At 38.2% G+C, this 17,458-nt stretch overlaps 2 protein-coding genes, 1 long non-coding RNA gene and 1 pseudogene across 4 annotated transcripts; 2 read left to right on the forward strand and 2 right to left on the reverse strand.

Annotated features, from left to right (window-relative positions):
- Positions 1 to 483: 483 nt before the first annotated feature.
- LOC132106232 (tetraspanin-7-like) lies at positions 484 to 2,581 on the reverse strand. Its single transcript, XM_059511869.1, has one exon. The coding sequence runs from the start codon at positions 1,808 to 1,810 to the stop codon at positions 716 to 718; it is 1,095 nt and encodes a 364-aa protein (XP_059367852.1). The 5' UTR covers positions 1,811 to 2,581; the 3' UTR covers positions 484 to 715.
- A 1,039-nt stretch (positions 2,582 to 3,620) lies between these two features.
- LOC132105520 (zinc finger protein 502-like) lies at positions 3,621 to 8,944 on the forward strand. Of its 2 annotated transcripts, none has more exons than XM_059510689.1 (7): positions 3,621 to 3,791; positions 4,412 to 4,608; positions 5,292 to 5,381; positions 5,480 to 5,575; positions 5,705 to 5,815; positions 5,910 to 6,063; positions 6,478 to 8,944. In XM_059510689.1, the coding sequence occupies exons 1-7, from the start codon at positions 3,758 to 3,760 to the stop codon at positions 8,151 to 8,153; spliced, it is 2,358 nt and encodes a 785-aa protein (XP_059366672.1). In that variant the 5' UTR covers positions 3,621 to 3,757; the 3' UTR covers positions 8,154 to 8,944. The 2 variants fall into 2 exon arrangements, with proteins under 2 accessions (XP_059366672.1, XP_059366673.1); XM_059510690.1 differs by having other exon boundaries at positions 6,496 to 8,944.
- A 48-nt stretch (positions 8,945 to 8,992) lies between these two features.
- Positions 8,993 to 10,140, forward strand: LOC132105521 (uncharacterized). Its single transcript, XR_009423956.1, has 2 exons — positions 8,993 to 9,733; positions 9,767 to 10,140. It is a non-coding gene; the product is annotated as an uncharacterized LOC132105521 (long non-coding RNA).
- A 123-nt stretch (positions 10,141 to 10,263) lies between these two features.
- On the reverse strand, positions 10,264 to 17,397 carry LOC132105369 (uncharacterized; annotated as a pseudogene).
- Between the last annotated feature and the right edge of the window lie 61 nt (positions 17,398 to 17,458).

Consider the following 17,458-nt stretch of genomic DNA (forward strand, 5'->3'; position numbering starts at 1 on the left):
ATAAAGTTTTTGTTTACATAACATATGTGTGTGTACTGTGTATATTTATTATGTATATATAAACACACAAATGCATGTATACGTTTAAGAAAAATATGCTACATTTATATATAAAAAATGTTTATATATATAATAAAAATTATATAAATCTAAATATATATTCATGCAAATATTTTCAAAATATATACTGTTTGTGTGTGTACATATATATACATAATAAATATACACTGTACACACAAATACAGCACATTATGTAAACAAAATATTTTATTTTGGATGTGATTAATCGCGATTAATCATTTGACAGCACAACAATACTTATATAATCAATGTACAATTATAATTAATTGGCTGTAAAACATTCAAGAGCAATTGCACTCCACAATCAGTGTAACATCTCTAATTGGCCATGAACAGAAAAAAAGTTACTGAATACATATGAGACACACATATTTATCCATTATATTTCAGGCAGTATTGGAAGCTAAATGGACTATTGGACAAAAACACAAGTCATTCAGAGTCATGCAAACTTTAATTATATATAAGATAATTAACATTTTAAACATTCAATCTAACATTTATGACACACTTGCAGTGTTAATTTTTGTATTTGTCCAAAAACGTTTTGCTGGTCTCATCCATAAAAACTCAAGAAACTGCAGCAAGTATAATGAAAGTCTACATGAGGCAAATTCATGATGCTTTTTTAATTTCAAGGGGCTTGTCTTCGCAGTCTGGGTGAAAGACGATTGGCAAGCAGACAAGTGAGGGCTATACCTGCCACCTGGGTGAAAGCAAGACACAGGACTGTTGCTGCAATATGAAAGATGTTGTCATTTACCAAGCTGAAGACTTTGCGAAAACAACCGTGAGCATGAATCCCTGCGAGTTCAGTGTCGCTGAATACACTCTCTGGCAATGGTCTATTAAGACAGCCTTTGCGTTTCATACAGCAACTGTCTGGCAACGACACAGCAGAAGAATCATTCCCCAAACCTCCTGTTGAGTAAACAGTATCCTGAATAGCCCAAACGGACATGAGCCAATCGCGCCAACCCTCAGCGCCACAGCAATCAAGTGCCCTCTGCAGACTGTCCAGTGCATCTGCGCGGCCCTCATCTTCTCCATAGTCCAACACAGCATTCTTAAGCCCACTACGGAAACCTTCGGCAATATCCTCCCTGTAAAACAGCCCCGAGAGACCCGCCGCTAGTCCACCCATGAGTGTGGCCAACTGGAAAAAGCCATATGCCCGCAGAAGGTAGGGAAGGTTCGCAGCCACTCCAAAACATCCCAAAAAGCCCCAAGTGGTCACAACAGCACCTGTGCCTAACAAGATGATGGGTGCATTTGGGTAGCGGTTCGTAGAGAGTAGCATGTAGTCAAACACCGAAGCTTGTGCCCAGACTCCTAAGGTGAGGATCGCAAGACCTGCTGCCCAAAAAAGGAAGCTGAAAATCAGGAGCGCAAGGCGCAGCAAGGGCATCACTCCCACCATCCGGCAGCAAGGTGGAGCAGCACCCACAGCAGGCACAGGGGGTGCCAGTGAGGTCTCTGAGCACAGCGATAATGAAAGACGTTGCTGTTGATCAGCATACTCTCGGGAGGGTGAGAGCAGATATCCAGGGAGCGCTGAAGGCCGTCGGGAAACGGAAGGCAGAGCTGCTCGAAGTGGGGACGACAGTCTTTGATCACCATGCAGCTCTCTTTCCCACTCTTTTGAACGACAGGGACTCGGCCGAGCTGGTAGCGAGTCGTAGGGCGGTGCAAAGCTCATGGCCCCGTCTTGCTCTTTATCTACCACCATTTCACTCTCTCTATTTGACTTCTTCCTTTGTTTGATCCTCTCTCATCTGTGTTTTACGGCTGGTCATTAATCCACCAGGGCCTATTCACACCCTTGTTTCACCATAAATCGTCTTTGTATTGAACGCGTTGCACGCTTATCATCGCCTGCAGATTCTCGCCCTCTCTACGATGTTTATTTGCAACATTTCTTACACTCTCTTGATGCTGCGGCAGTGGGTGTCGGACTACACTGCGTCTCTGACGATATGAAGGGGGGTTGGTGATTATATGGCTATGATGCTGTTAACCCACACTGTCCTGATCTCCCTATACTGGTGCAGGAGCCACCGGTTCAGGATCATAAATTTGTCTATTTTTGATCTATATGTGGCCTTTATAGGCCTTTAATAATCTAATTTCTTTACAACATTGATATTGATTCGTTTTATTTTAGATTTAACATTATAGATTTTAAGAATAACTCATTCATGTTATGTGTGTTGGTGCATATTCAAAGACACACTTTATGGGTCTTTAAACAGGATTGAATGACATGTGTATGTTCAATTTGCTTTGACTTCACTGGCACATTCACTGGTATTAAAACATGTAAACACTTTAAATGCTGTTTAAGAGTTGTATGCTGACTTGTTGGCTGCTTTTCCCTCATTATCAGGTCCAAAACTATTTTAATACATAACAATCCATTTCTTTTCAATTCAAAAAATATTTATAAGAAATAGTCATATGCAGGCATAATGTATAGTTGATGCATTTAAGCACATACAAATGAATTTATGTTTGACATACCTTCACTTTTTCTCTTGCTGTGGTCCACGTACTCCAGTTCATCCAAACCATGTAAAACAGAAACAAAGTCAGGTGTCAATACACATCATCAAGACACAGTATAAATTCTCTAACCTCCTGTCTTGACAACTTATAGCACAAATTACAAAAAAAAATTCCCCCATAGTAAATGTAATAAATGTTCCATAATAATCATGTGCAGGGAAGTCCAGATGATGTGGGGCACGGTTGGGGGATGTCCCCCTTCACCGCAGGGCCCCGTGCAGTGTAACTGCACAGGCTGCACCCCCCAGGGCGGTCACACTCCAGCCAGACTTTACCTTTTGCAAACACACACACTCACAGAAGTAACAATCAGTACATCCCCTTAATAGTGAAGAAGATACATGTTTATAAAACTAAAAGAGAGCAGTATCTCCCTTAGCAGATATTTGAAAGAGCTTGAGAAATGTGACTCCCCTTTCCATGAACACTATTCATCTCCTTCATCGCATCAATCCCTCCTTCCATGGAACCCTTAATTATCTCCCCCTCTACTTAATGTGTTCATGAATGGAGGCGCTTCTCAGAAATAACATCTGTCAGTAAAAGGCAGTGATGGGCTATGGGAAAAGTGAAAGAAAACAACAGAAAATGTGAGAGAAGAGATGCAATATTGTGACTGATTAGTTTCATAGTAACTGCATGTACTGTATCTTGAGTTAATTATGACCCCTTTAAAATTATGTCAGTTATCCAGTAAATCAGAAATATGTACCCAAATGTCTTCTGCTTGTATTTGCTGTTACACTGTGTGATTGTACTCACACTTGAGCCAACTCCTTGTGGAAAAGGTTGTACTTCACTGAATGCCATGAACTCTTTAATCACCTGCAAAGATATAAATTCGCACACTTTGTTTTACAAGAAGTTAAAGCGCCCCCGTTCTCCGCCAGACCTGATGCGGTGTCGTCGTGCACGTACGGTTCAAACATCTCAAAAAAGCGCGGAATAAAACTACTTCCGGTATCCCTGTTGATCGTTGTTGTTCGTTGCTTCGATCAACTTCTCGACAGTCGTTCGCCAGTGCGTTAACTACTATTATGGGTTTATTCTGTTTCACGAGGCGTACAGAGTTTGATTAAAACACAAAATCGATTTATTCAAACCTTAAATAATGGAAATCTTTAACGTAGAGAGTTGCGAGGCGGGTGAGTTTTATTTAGCTTGTGAGCTAAATGCTAAGAGAGTGAAGCTAGCACAACCAATCCTTTTAAAGTTACTCATACACACCACACAACTCAAAACACATTTAGTTGTATTATTTTTAAAGAGCGGCCCGGTAAAAAATTTTTTTTAATAAAAATGTTCTTTAATTTAATATTATTCGAACTGTATTAAGAATATTTCAAAAATTGTCCATGATGAATAATGACAGAATACATTTATAATCGAGCTCTATTCACATTATTCATTAAAACCAGATTTAATTTCCTTTGTGATTTAAATTAGTAGTTGAGTAGTTAAAATTCTCTTTAGTCTACTATAAAGACTCTTTATTGTACTATAAAATTGTCGTTTCGGAACTTTATTAATATTATTTAGCCATGTAGATGTTGCACTCCACCTGTTACAGATTTGCTTGCTTAGAATTAACACAATTTGATGTGTTAAATGTTATTAAGAAAAATATTACACAAATTGTTGTAAATGCATTAAATTCTTTAAAACAAGAATTAGAATTATCAGACTCATCATTACTATCAGAATTAATAAGATCTTTTGATATTATACTCTGATATTTATCTGCACTGTCTTTATTTCCCCCAAGCTCTCCCTCTCTCTGCACTGCGTCTGGTTGTGCCTCCTCTTCGGCTGATGTCAGCGTTTCTATGGCAGATGGTTCAGCGTCGTAATGTAATACAGTACGGGAAGCTGGAGCAATTTGTGGTGCTGGTGACCGAGACCGTGCCAGACATCATGAGTCGAAGTCTGGTTAATAAACTGATCTTTCACCTGCGGAAAAAGGTAGTCATAATTAAGCTAAATATTTAATATACATTTTTATATATATATACAGTACAGACCAAAAGTTTGGAGACACCTTCTCATTCAAAGAGTTTTCTTTATTTTCATGACTATGAAAATTGTAGATTCACACTGAAGGCATTAAAACTATGAATTAACACATGTGGAATTATATATGGAATTATATACATAACAAAAAAGTGTGAAACAACTGAAAATATGTCATATTATAGGTTCTTCAAAGTAGCCACCTTTTGCTTTGATTACTGCTTTGCACACTCTTGGCATTCTCTTGATGAGCTTCAAGAGGTAGTCACCTGAAATGATCTTCCAACAGTCTTGAAGGAGTTCCCCAAGAGATGCTTAGCACTTGTTGGCCCTTTTGCCTTCTGTCTGTGGTCCAGCTCACCCCTAAACCATCTGGATTGGGTTCAGGTCCGGTGACTGTGGAGGCCAGGTCATCTGGCGCAGCACCCCATCACTCTCCTTCTTGGTCAAATAGCCCTTGATGCCTTCAGTGTGACTACAATTTTCATAGTCATGAAAATAAAGAAAACTCTTTGAATGAGAAGGTGTGTCCACACTTTTGGTCTGTACTGTATGTATATATGTATATATATATATATATATATATATATATATTGTACAGTCTGAAATAAGTAACTTGGGATTTTTTATTTTAGGTGATATTGGAGCTTTGTCTAAAAGATAAAATGCCAGATCTTTGGGTCATGCAAGCACATCTGGATTCTCTTCGAAATCTCACACATAAAGTAATTAATGTTGCTTTTGTATTTGCACTAACCATATACAGAAATTCTGTTTTAGCAAGTTATCACTGTCTTGTTTTTTTGCTTTCAATTTGTTCCAGTGTAAAGATATGGAAAGTGAGATCATCAATAACAAATTTATCAGAATGGTGCACAGCATTTTAGAGGATGCAGAAAAGAAAGAGAATTTCATCCAGGTTAGATCTGTTCACCTCTTTTTTTATCTTTTAGTGCATCTTTCCTCTTCACATTTCTATGAGGTGAATGAATAAAGCAAGCATGAAAATATGTTTTTTTTATGTTTGACCCTGCCTCTTTGTGTTCAGCATGTCTTCCCTGTAGAATATGGATCTGGATATGATGCAGTTTTACAGAGCCTTGCATGGGAGTTCCTGTCTCGAGTAGAAGATCTGCTGCCAGTGCCCAACCTCAAAGAGGTGTGTCCTCTGACAGATTGAAGAAAATGGTCCAACTACAATAATAAACCAAACATTTTCAAATGAAAGGTAAATCTAATGTCGACTTTCTCAGACAGCATCCTGGCTTTGCGGCGGTCTCTTGATGATGGAGGAGATTGTGCAGCCACTCTCAGATCCAGCTGAGATCAAGGATGTTCTGCAGCATTTCAAAACCAAAAGACTGCACACAAGAAACAATGAGCAATCTCAAAGAGTTATCAGTGAAAGTGAGCTTTACTGTTGCTACCGAAACATTTTTTCATGTTTGCATCTGTTGAATAACTAAAACACAGTGAGACATTTAATTTATATTTGATTCATATGAGACTTTAAAAACATATCTGGGTCATATTTCACCATAAAAAAAAAATGAAATGATAATTAAAAAAAAAACACCTTATCATTCTTCAAGCTTAATTTGATTATTGTTTTTTTATGCATTTATTTTAAGTACTTTCAATAAAATAAAATAAAAAATTTGGCATTGAGATTATTTTAAGACAGTTAGGCTGATTGTAATTTCTAATATTTATTATTTTGAGGTGAAATGTGACCTTATGATATGGGTTTAGTCAACTATAATAAGATGTTAAGACATCTAACAATTTTTCTAAGGATTTTTTCTCTTTTGGCCTGTACAGTGTCCATTCCATCTACAGCTGAAGGAGTTTGTTTGCCTCATCCAGTCTCGCCTATCATTACCATTGAACATGAGGAAACTTTGCCTCCCACCTCCATTGCACAAGAGACAATTATCATTGAATCAGAAGGCACAGAGAACCAATCAGAATCTGATCATGCGGCCATCGCCATAATGAGCCCTTCTCAGAGTTACACAGAAGAGGCTGAGCCTTTAGCGGGCAACGAGGAGTTCACAGCAATAGCTGCCACTGAAGAAGCAGAGGAAGGCTTACAACAAGAAGAGGTACTTTGTGAAGAGAAAGACTCAGGCGTCTGTGAAGTCCAGCAGATCTACCTAACCACAGACGGCTCTACCGTGGTGGTGTCAGAGTTTGAGAACGAGGGAGAGGAGACGACTCAACTGCAGTTTCTAGATCAATCAGAGATAGTGGAAACATCTGGTGTGAGGCAAGTCAGTTTAGAGCAGTGGATTTCAGAATTAACAGGAAAGGGCATCTCTCTACCAGTTTTGCCTCCAACTCCTGTTGAGATTGTGAGGGAGGAGACCATCTACGTTCCTGTAATAGAAAGACCACCGTCTGTGAAGTCTATCATCCACAGAAAGAGCAGTCCGCCTCGAGCCGCAGTTTCCAAAAAGGCAGCGGCCACTCCTTCTGAGTCCCAGACAACGCAGGAGGAGAAAAGACACAGCTGTCCCGAGTGTCACAAAGAGTTCCGCTTCGAATGCCTGCTGAGGAATCACATGCGTACTCACACGGGTGAGCGGCCGTTCCAGTGTTCAGACTGCGGCAAAAGCTTCAGGTGCCTCAGCTTCTTGACCAATCACATCAAAACGCACTCGCTCGCCAGACCTTTCAAATGCATACAGTGTGTCAAGACTTTTCGCAAGAAAGCAGACCTCATCAAACACATCCGTGTGCACACTGGCGAGAAACCGTACAAGTGCACCATCTGTGGCAAAAGCTTTTCTCAAGGCTCATACTTGAAGATTCACCGTGAATGCCACACCTCAGAGAACGTGCACCAGTGTCCTCACTGCAACAAGAGTTTCCCAACAGCATTTAAGCTGTCCATTCACATCCGCTACCATTCCATGGAGCGCTCGTATCAGTGTAATCAATGCGGGAAGAGCTTCATCTATGCCAGCCTCCTTCGAAGACACAAAGGTTATCATGCAGGTGAGAGGCAGCATCTGTGCTCCATCTGCGGCAAGTCCTTCGTCTACATGTTCGACCTGAAAAAGCACCAGCGCAACCATGAGAGACCAAGAGTCAAGATCCCGTGCACCCTTTGTAACAAGACGTTTGCAGGACCCGAGATGCTGAGGTGCCACCTGCGCATACACACCGGAGAACGTCCATTCCGCTGTAAGATCTGTGGAAAAGCATTCTCTCAGATTGGGAACATGAAGAGACATGAGCGCGTGCACACGGGTGAGAGGCCGTTCACCTGTGAAAGATGTGGGAAGACATACAAGCACTCGTCTCACCTGAAGAACCACATGCTCAGCCACACGGGTGAGCGGCCGTGGCAGTGCTCTCATTGCGGGAAGAGCTTTAAGTTTGCTGGGCCTCTTAAGAAACATGAGAGAACTCACTTGGTTGAACGAGGAAATCATAGAAGAAGCTACGACCAAACACGTAGCCGCATGAAACAAGAACACAAAAACCCTTAATTGAAAGTAGGGATTTAACAATGATCAGCTGACTGGATTAACTTGTCATTACTTTAATAGGTAATACAATTTTGTATTCCAAACCATGCTTTATGCAACTTATAATTGAAAATTGCACACAGAAATACTTTATAAATTCATATTTTTTGGTATTTTAAAGGAATAGTTTGCTGAAAATTTAACCTCAGGCCACCCATGATGTAGATGGGTTTTGGAGAAATTTGCTCTCCAAAGGATCCTCTGCAGTGAATGGGTGGTATCAGAATGAGAGTCCAAACAGCTAATATAATAATAATAATAATAATATGCAAGTAATCCACACCACTCCAGTTTGAAGTTGTAAAGTTCTTGATTAAATTATTTGTTATTCACATCTTTTTGCTTCACAAGACATTAATTGAAGGGCTGAAGTGGTGTGGATTATTGTGATTTTTTTTATCAGTTGTTTGGATTCTCATTCTGACGGGACCCATTCATTGCAGAGGCTCCATTGGTGATCAAGTGATGTCATGCTAAATTTCTCCAAACTGGTTCCAATGAAAAAAACACTACATCTACATCTTGGATGTTCTGAGGGTGAGTACTAGTTTAATTTTTGGATGAACTACTCCTTAAAGTTGACAATAACTGAGTTCTTCAATCCGGAAGGCTTGTAGTCATAGTCATTGTGATATCTCAATCATGCTGGACAAGTCATTTCAACAAACAAACCAATAAATAATCAGTTTATTGCATAGTAAAATGCCTAAGGACAAAAGCAATGTGAGATTTAAAACTCAAAAGAAAAAAAAAACATTTATTGGTTGTCCACTTCAAAACATTATTTAAAAAGCATATTGGATAAACTCACTGTAACATCAATACTGTCCACTTTTCCACAATCACTGAATATAATGCTGTATGTTTTTGTACACAAAGTTCATGTACCAATTCTGACTGGATGTAAAATTAATTAGTTATTTGGCTCATGCCAATACAAATTGGATACTCTTAAAAAGAGATTGAGATTTGAGCAGTGAGCTTTGGCATCATCCTGTGTAACAGTAACTTACTTTTGTTTAATGTATATATTAAATTTAATAAAACCTAGCAAATATACTTTAAAAGTTGATGCTTAAGTACAAAATGTAAATTCTTTTCAGTGTTTTTCCCCATGTAGCACAAATTTGTTTCCTTTTATGATACAAATATACAATATAAATCAATTTTCTGAATGTTTCTTTTTTTTCTGCACTAGGAAGAAAAAGATTTTACTAAATTCCCTCCAGTTTTTCCATTATGTTCTGAAATATTTTTTTGTTAAAATGAAAAAGCTTTGCTACAAGTTGAGACTTGGTTCTTCTATTTCCTGTTACTTGAGTCAGTTTGAGGTTTTAAGGATCCTCGTATTGTTCAGTAGACCACTGGCTTCAGCTCTCATCTTACTACGCGAATCAATCCCACTCACAAGCTGCCAAACAGCTGAGACAAATTTAAGTTCAGTGTTAAAATTTACCCTGTAAAAACATGATCATATGAGAATACATGAGAAAAACACCATAAGGCAAATGTGTTTCAGATGTACAGACGAGCATAATACAGTGCCTGTGCGCTGTATTTTGTGCACAGCATAGAGAACCTGCACAAATAAGGTTCTGTATTTCTGTTGCTTGATAGTGGAAGTGTTTTATTTTTTCAGCGACGTTCATGCTTGGAATTCCGCCGATTAAAGGTCTATGTGTCACCATCGTCAACGGTCCGCATGACAGAAAGTACCTCAGTCAGATCTGCTTTATATTCCTCAGCCCAGACATCCAGGAGAATAAGGTTCTAGCCCCTCCAGACTAGTGTTGTGTAGTCATATTGAAAAAGTGCAGTAGCAAAATATGGCTGATTACCAACAAGTTTTTTTTTTTCTTCAAACACATATGTACTAGTACATTTGCATTAACGTTTGACATTAAAAGGTGAAGTACGTACATTTTCTGTTCTAATAAAATCTTAATCTTAATTTGTATTTTGATGCCCCCTTCATGTGTGCAAATTTTTTTCTGCACTTTTTTTGTGGAATTTAATTCCACTTTTACAATTGAAAATAAGAAACATTTTCACAGTTCAGATTCACCTGACCTCTGTGCTTTTGTAGACCTATTTTCTCCCAAATGCCTCTGTCTCCTGAGCGATGGTGGCTTCAGCATCATCTAGAGGGTATTTCTCAAATATTTTATTTAGCTGTTTTAAGAACTTCCATTCCACTTGCTCCCCTTCATTTCTATAGGTTGTGATAACAAAATATATTTAATTTTCAGATTTAAATACTCCACTTTTGAGGTCAACGTTGTTGTACTGTATCTACCTGTAATTGTCAAGGCACTGGCGGTAACTGGCCTTCAGTCTCTTGATCCTGGAGCGACACTGTTCGTCTGTTCTGCTGTAGCCTTTCTCGGCCATAACCAGTGCGATCTGCTGGAATACAGGTTTGCGTTTGACGCAGCCTTTCAGCCTCTCCTGTATGGTATCACTGCCCCAGACGGATATAAGATTGTGTGTCTCACTTTCACCCCATGCCAGCTTCGGTCCGTCCGCAGTGACAGGTTTGGAGAGAGCAAGGGAGTCTGAGCATTCAAACACATTTCACAAACACATTTCACAAGTACAAATGCATCAACTGTAAAAGTTTAATTATATTCAAGCATTTTCATATAATGAAGAACTGATCTCAGTTATAAAGGAAGACTACATCTCAAAAAAAGAAAACTAAGAAATTGAAATTGAGATTGATACCAGAATCAGAATCCGTTATGGATTCCAGCTCACTGATGTCCTGGCCTTCGGATGTTCTGTCCTTTAGAATAATCCGTTCCAGATGATCATAGAATTTACACTCCTCCCTGCTGAAAAACACATTAAAAAGAGGACACAGTATTCAACATAGAATACATTTATGCTCAGAATAGCATGATACCATGCTTTATTACATATTATTATACATATACATCACATTTCAATGTTTTTGAAACGTTGAAAGTGCTCACTGTGGCTGCATTTAATACAGTTTAAAAAACTAATATTGTGAAATATTACAATTTATAAGATTAGTCAGAGGATTGGGGTAAGAGATTAAAAAAGAAAGAAGAAATACTTATATCCAGCATGAACCAATTAAACTGGTCAAAAGTGACAGTAAAGACTTATGTTACAAAAAATATATTTTTCTGACTAATGCTGTTGTTTTAAAATTTACATTCATTATAAGATTAAAAAAAAAAAGTGTCATGATTTCCATAAAAAAAATATTAAGCAACACTTATAAGACGACGGGTTCCTTAAGCAGCATATTAGAATGATTTTGAAGGATCATGTGACACTGAAGACAGGAGTAATGATGCTGAAAATTCAGTTTTGCCATCACAAGAATACATTTGATTTTAAAATATATATAGGAAAAAAATATTTTAAATTGCAATAATATTCCAGTACTGTTTTCACTATATTTTTATTCAAATAAATGCAGCTTTTTCAGCAGCTATCTTTTGATTTATTTAAAGAAGTCTCTTATGTCTAAAATCTTAATTATTCCAAAATTTTGAACTGTAGTGTATGCTGTGCAGTACACAATTATTGCATTCTGAACATAACCTTAAGAACTATTCATCAATGCAATAACAGATTTTAACATCTTTAACATGTAACCAGGACTAAAGCCTGCTGAGTTTGGCTCTCACTCACCCATCATAGTAAAACTGGGACTTGAGTCTCTTCACACGAGAATGGCACTGCACGCTTGTTCGGTTAAAACCCAGTGCCATCATTCTCTTTGAAATATATCTGTATATGTGCCTGTTTTTCGGGAAGGCCATGAGGCTGTGCTGCACACGGTCATCACCCCAGATGTCCAGCAGAGCCTGAATTTCAAAGTCACAAACCTGCATCTTGATCATCTTCATCATAGACATCCATGGAAAAGGTCTCATCACCCAGAACCTGCTCCAGTTTATCATAGTACTTGCAATCTATTTTCTCTATGCCACATCTAGATGAGAACAATATAGAAGAAATGATAAAGCAAAGTGAATGAAAAGTTAAAGCCACTGTCAACAAGCAAAAATAAACTCACTTTTTTCTTTCATAACACTGGCGGAAATTCTTTTTCAGGTTCTTGATTTTCCATCTGCATTGCTCTGGTGTTTTAAAGAATGCCTGATTGTTAAGTTTCTCTGCCATATCAGTAAAAACGTGGATGTTATGGAGGGAACCTCTCAGGGCTTCCTGCACCTCATTTTCTGCCCAAACATCAATTAGAGCTACAGTTTCAGAATCTGACCAGGATGTTGTCTGGTCTACACTGTTGCTGGTGTCCTGAGATTCTGACAGAAGGAAAGACTTCATTTTTACTGCTGTATCAAAATCAGGCATTACTACAATTTATAAAATAATTTTGGGATGAAAAAACAAATATAATGTAATATATAACCCTTATTTTACATAGTATGATATACAATGAAAACAGATTTGGAGAAATTTAGCATTACATCACTTGCTCACCAATGGATAATCTGTAGTAAATGGATGGCATCAAAAAGAGTCCAGACATCTGATAAAAACATCACAATAATCTACAAGTTATCCACACCACTCCATGGAGTTGTTTCTTACAAACACACAGCTTCCCACTTCACATGGCATTAACTGATGGACTGAAGTGGTGTGGATTACTTGTGGATTATTATGATGTTTATATCAGCTGTTTGGCCACTCGTTCTGACGGCACCCATTCACTACAGAGGATCCATTGGTGATGGAATCTGTTTGAATAACATACTCATCAACATCTTGGATGGCCCGCAGGTGAGTAAATTAAAGAACATTTCAGATCTTGCACACAATATAACTAGATGTTTAATAAAAGTACCTGATTTGATGCCTTTGTTGGATTCGCTATCTCCTGACCCTTTAGAAGAAGCATTCCTTTGAAAAATATCTTCCATCACATCATAGAACTTGAATTCTACACGTTCAGCTTCAGGTGAACTGCAAAGATAAAAGCACACACTGAAATTATATTTACTGCTTAGGCTATATGGCCAGCTATCCAGGGCATTGTGATTGGCTGAATACCTCAAGCGTGTGACAGAAATGTTATTCCCCTTGCCATACTGTGATGCCATGTCCCGGTGCGATGAGACAAAACTAATAAAACCACAGCGTCTTCACGACATGGCTTCAGCAACAACAGTACTACTACAGCGAGAATCAAAGTTACGCCTTCTTTCTTCAAGTAAACATTTGGGTGGTGTCATGCAAATCTTCCCACACAGTAACAGAGATATGTGGGGGCATATTTAAACAAGGCATTATAAAGAATATCTCTTTGGGTTTAAAACTATAATCTTTGCAACTTTAGGGATCTTATCTGTTCATGAACAGCTTGTAACACTCCAAAGAGAAAGGAACACTTGAAATCCCATCATATGACCCCTTTAATAAATAATGTGCTAATGTGATGGCACTCTTATTTTAAGCTGTATAACATAAAGCCCTTTGGAATCTCTTCACTGACCTCATGCTGTCCTTGCAGTGCCTGTAGCTGATTTTGAGTCGTTTGATTCTGGTATGGCATTTCTCAGCAGAGCGCAGGTATCCGTGGGCATTCAGTTTCTCTGAGATCTCTGAGTAGATGTGGCCATTGTGAGGGCAACGTTGAAGGTTCTGCTGGATTTGTTCATTGCCCCATAACTGGAGGAGAATCAGTGTCTCGGCATCGGACCAGGCGACCTTCTTTCTATCGTCCATACAGTTCATTGCTGTTTCTATGTTGGGTGATGACAGGAGGACATGAAACAGTGACCCCAAAAAGTATTAGACACTTAAAATTTATAAATCCCCATTCTTGATAAATTAAAAAGTTAAAATATCAATTTATGCTGCGTGTGCTCTTTTTGTTTCATTTAAAATGGTTTGGGGTCGGTAACTGTTTTGTTTTTGAAAGAAGCATTTCTGGTCAAATATACAGAAAAACTGTGAAATATTATTACAATTTAAAATAATTGTTTTCTATTGTAATATTTATTTAAGATAATTTATATTTTTTAAGATAATTAAAGTAATTTATTCCTGTGATGCAAAGCAGAATTTTCAGCATCAGTGTCACATGATCCTTCACAAATCTTTCTTATATGCTGATTTGCTGCTCAAGAAACTTTTATTATTATTAGTGCTGAAAACAGTTGTGCTGCTTACTATTTGTGTAGTAGAAATTTGTGATTTAATAGAAAGTCCAAAAGAACTTTGGTGAGATTGTAAATGTATTTACTGTCACTTTTGATTTAATGCATCCTTATGTATTAAAATAACTTCTTTCAAAAAAAATCATACTGACCCCAAATTTTTTACAGTAGACTTACACAATACAGTATTTACAAGGATGACAGGAACAAACCTATTTCCTGGTACTTGTACACCTGATATTCAATGTCCCTTGACTCCTCCTCTTTGATCTGTGATGAGCATTGTTCTTCATTAGCCATAATTCTCTCCATCTGTTTATAGAATTTAAATTCAACTGGGTCTTTGCCTTCAATGCTGCAAAAAGAATCAAGAACAGCAATTGAAAACACTTAAAAAAACTAGTTTCTCATGTCAGATGGGTTTGCTTGTATTGTAGCAAGAATTTCTTTGACAGTGATGTCGAACAGTTCTCACTGTTTACTCTCGTAAGACTGTTTGAAGCACAGCTTCAGTCTTTTGACTCGACTCTGACACTGCTCTGCTGTTCGGATGTAGCCATGAGCAGCCATCTTTTTTGAGATCATGGCAAAGATGTGCCCATTCTGGAGAACCCCTCTCAGCTCTCGCTGGGTTTTGTCCTCTCCCCAGATCCTGATGAGGGTTTGTGTTTCCTGGTCTGTCCATGGGATATTCCTGGTGCCTTCACTTCTTACTAACTATTTGCTCCTCCAAAAACATACTTATTATCAAGTGTTGAAAACAGTTGTGCTGCTTAATATTTTTAGTGGTAACTGATACATTTTTAGAAAATATTTTAAAGAACAGAAAGTTCAAAAGAACAGCATTTTATTTTTAAAATGTAACATTATTTTTTTAGTCCTAACTGTCATTTTTGATCATTTAAGGCTTAGTTGTTGAAAAAAATTTTTTTCTTTCAACAACAACAAAAATCTTACTAATTTACCTTTTAAACTTGTTATGGTAATGTCTTGTGTAAAAAGATGGATCCATTTTTTAACTATACAGAACTATATTTGTCCATAAAAAAATGTGTTAAAAGTCAACCTTAAATGACTTTCATTGTAAACTTTCAATAAAACCAAAAATATTCATTATGAAAGTCTATTTAATTTTGAATGCAAATGCATTTGTGAATGAACTCACGTGTTTTCATGGCACTGTCGAAAGCTAATTTTCAAGCGTTTTATCCTGGTGTGACATTGCTCTGCAGTTCTGGTGAAGCCTCTCTCGAACATCTTCTTCGAGATGAGGTTGAATATGTGTCGATTGCGAGCGCAGTCTTTCAGACTGCACTGGACACTGTCTTTCCCCCATATGTCAATGAGGCTGAATGTTTCTTCCTCTGACCAAGGGACTTTTGAAGCATCGGAGGTCTGGTAGGAATACTCTTCTGAGTAAATAAAGCAGAAAATAATTAAAATCTGCTTGGTTGCTTATATTAAAGTGATTCATCAAAATTAATATTTCGAATCATTTTGAAGAACTGACCTGTGTAGGCACCCAAATGATTGATAAATGTGAATTCTTTGGATACGTCTGCACTGTCGTCTCTTTTCTTTTTTGGGGACTTTTTAGAGGTTTTTTGGTGTGTGTCTGATTCAGCTCTTCACCAAGAAAGCTGTCAATATAACTGTTCTTCTTTTCTCTATATTCGGCACCTGTGATCGGCCAATTCTGATCATCATCCTCCTCTTCATCCTCTCTCTCCTCTGTCTCTATTTTGAATTTTCTCTTTCTAGCCGTCGAGCAGGATGTATCAGGATCAGACAATGTTTTAGAAGTGTGGCAATCCTCTTGGTCTTGACCATCTACATTGGCCCTTGATTCAGATGGGTTGCCTGATTCAGTGTGATCGCTGGAAATGACGACTCAAACCAGCGGAGGAAGAGACTGAGATGAAAATGTACAGCTGTTATAAGCAGAGTGAAGAGACTCTACAACAGAGAAAGACAAAAAGACTCCTTACAAACACTTGTAGGGTGCTTGTGGAGAAAGTAATTTAGACAAATACAGATGCAACTAAATAAGAGTGTCAAAACTTAGAAGCATATCCTTTTACACGTATGGAATAATTTAATGTCAAAACGGCTACCATTGTCTTGAAGATTTCCTATAGCTCTGTGATTTTCAAGCAGGGTCTTTATCTGCTTTGGGACAAAAACTGAAAGACATTCTTCCAGAAGAGACGGGCAGGTCCTGAGCCAGGAGACCGTCTGAGGAACAAAACCAGACCAACTGCAGCAGAAATAATACAGTAACCGTGTTCAGTTATATTTACATTTTATGTTTATTAATGTACCTGTGAAAGGTCTGGGACTGAAATCATCTGATCAAACTGCAAGAGGAAGGCTTCCATAAGTGACTTTAGGTTTTTGTCAAACTTGGGGCCATATTCCTCTGGGAAAGTGTTCTGTTAATTACACAGGTTCGGGGAGGGGAAATAATTCATTTCAAGGCAAAGAAACAAAAAGCCAAGTGTTGTGAGCATGTTTATGTGTTTGTAACCTGAAAGAAATGCTCTCTCTCTTTAGGGCTGCTAATAAGGGTCCGAAGGAGGTCTAAAAAACAGGCCTCAGATGCCCCCCCCCCATGTCTTCATGAACCACCTATAATGTATAAAGTCCATTAAAAACATCAATAAGTTTTAGTTCAAGTGCAAATGTGATGTTTTAACAACCTCCAAATGGGGTTCTAAGCATGATTTGACCTCAGTGATACGAGGAGCACAGATTCGATCCAGGTATGGCTGAATATCTTCCAGGTTGACCTGATGTTTACCACGACAAAACTCCAGAAGACGCTGTGAAAAATAAGAGATACAGTACTGTAGTCAATGCTCTCTTTGAAAGACCAAGCTTTTTCCATGCTGGTTTGTTACCCTTGCTCTTAATCCAAATATAAGCTGGGTTCTTTGATTGTAATTCAGAAGTTCTGGCACACTCTCTGTCACCATGGTTACAAACTCCTCCAGCATCCCATAGTGCTGGACCTGTCTCTGTTCAGTCACCTGCCACATGGCTGCAGACAGTAGCCTTGAAGGTGGAATGATGAAACGCCTCAATGAAAGAGGCTCTGTT

The sequence above is a fragment of the Carassius carassius genome, chromosome 26, assembly GCF_963082965.1.
Source record: "Carassius carassius chromosome 26, fCarCar2.1, whole genome shotgun sequence".
NCBI lineage: Eukaryota > Metazoa > Chordata > Actinopteri > Cypriniformes > Cyprinidae > Carassius > Carassius carassius.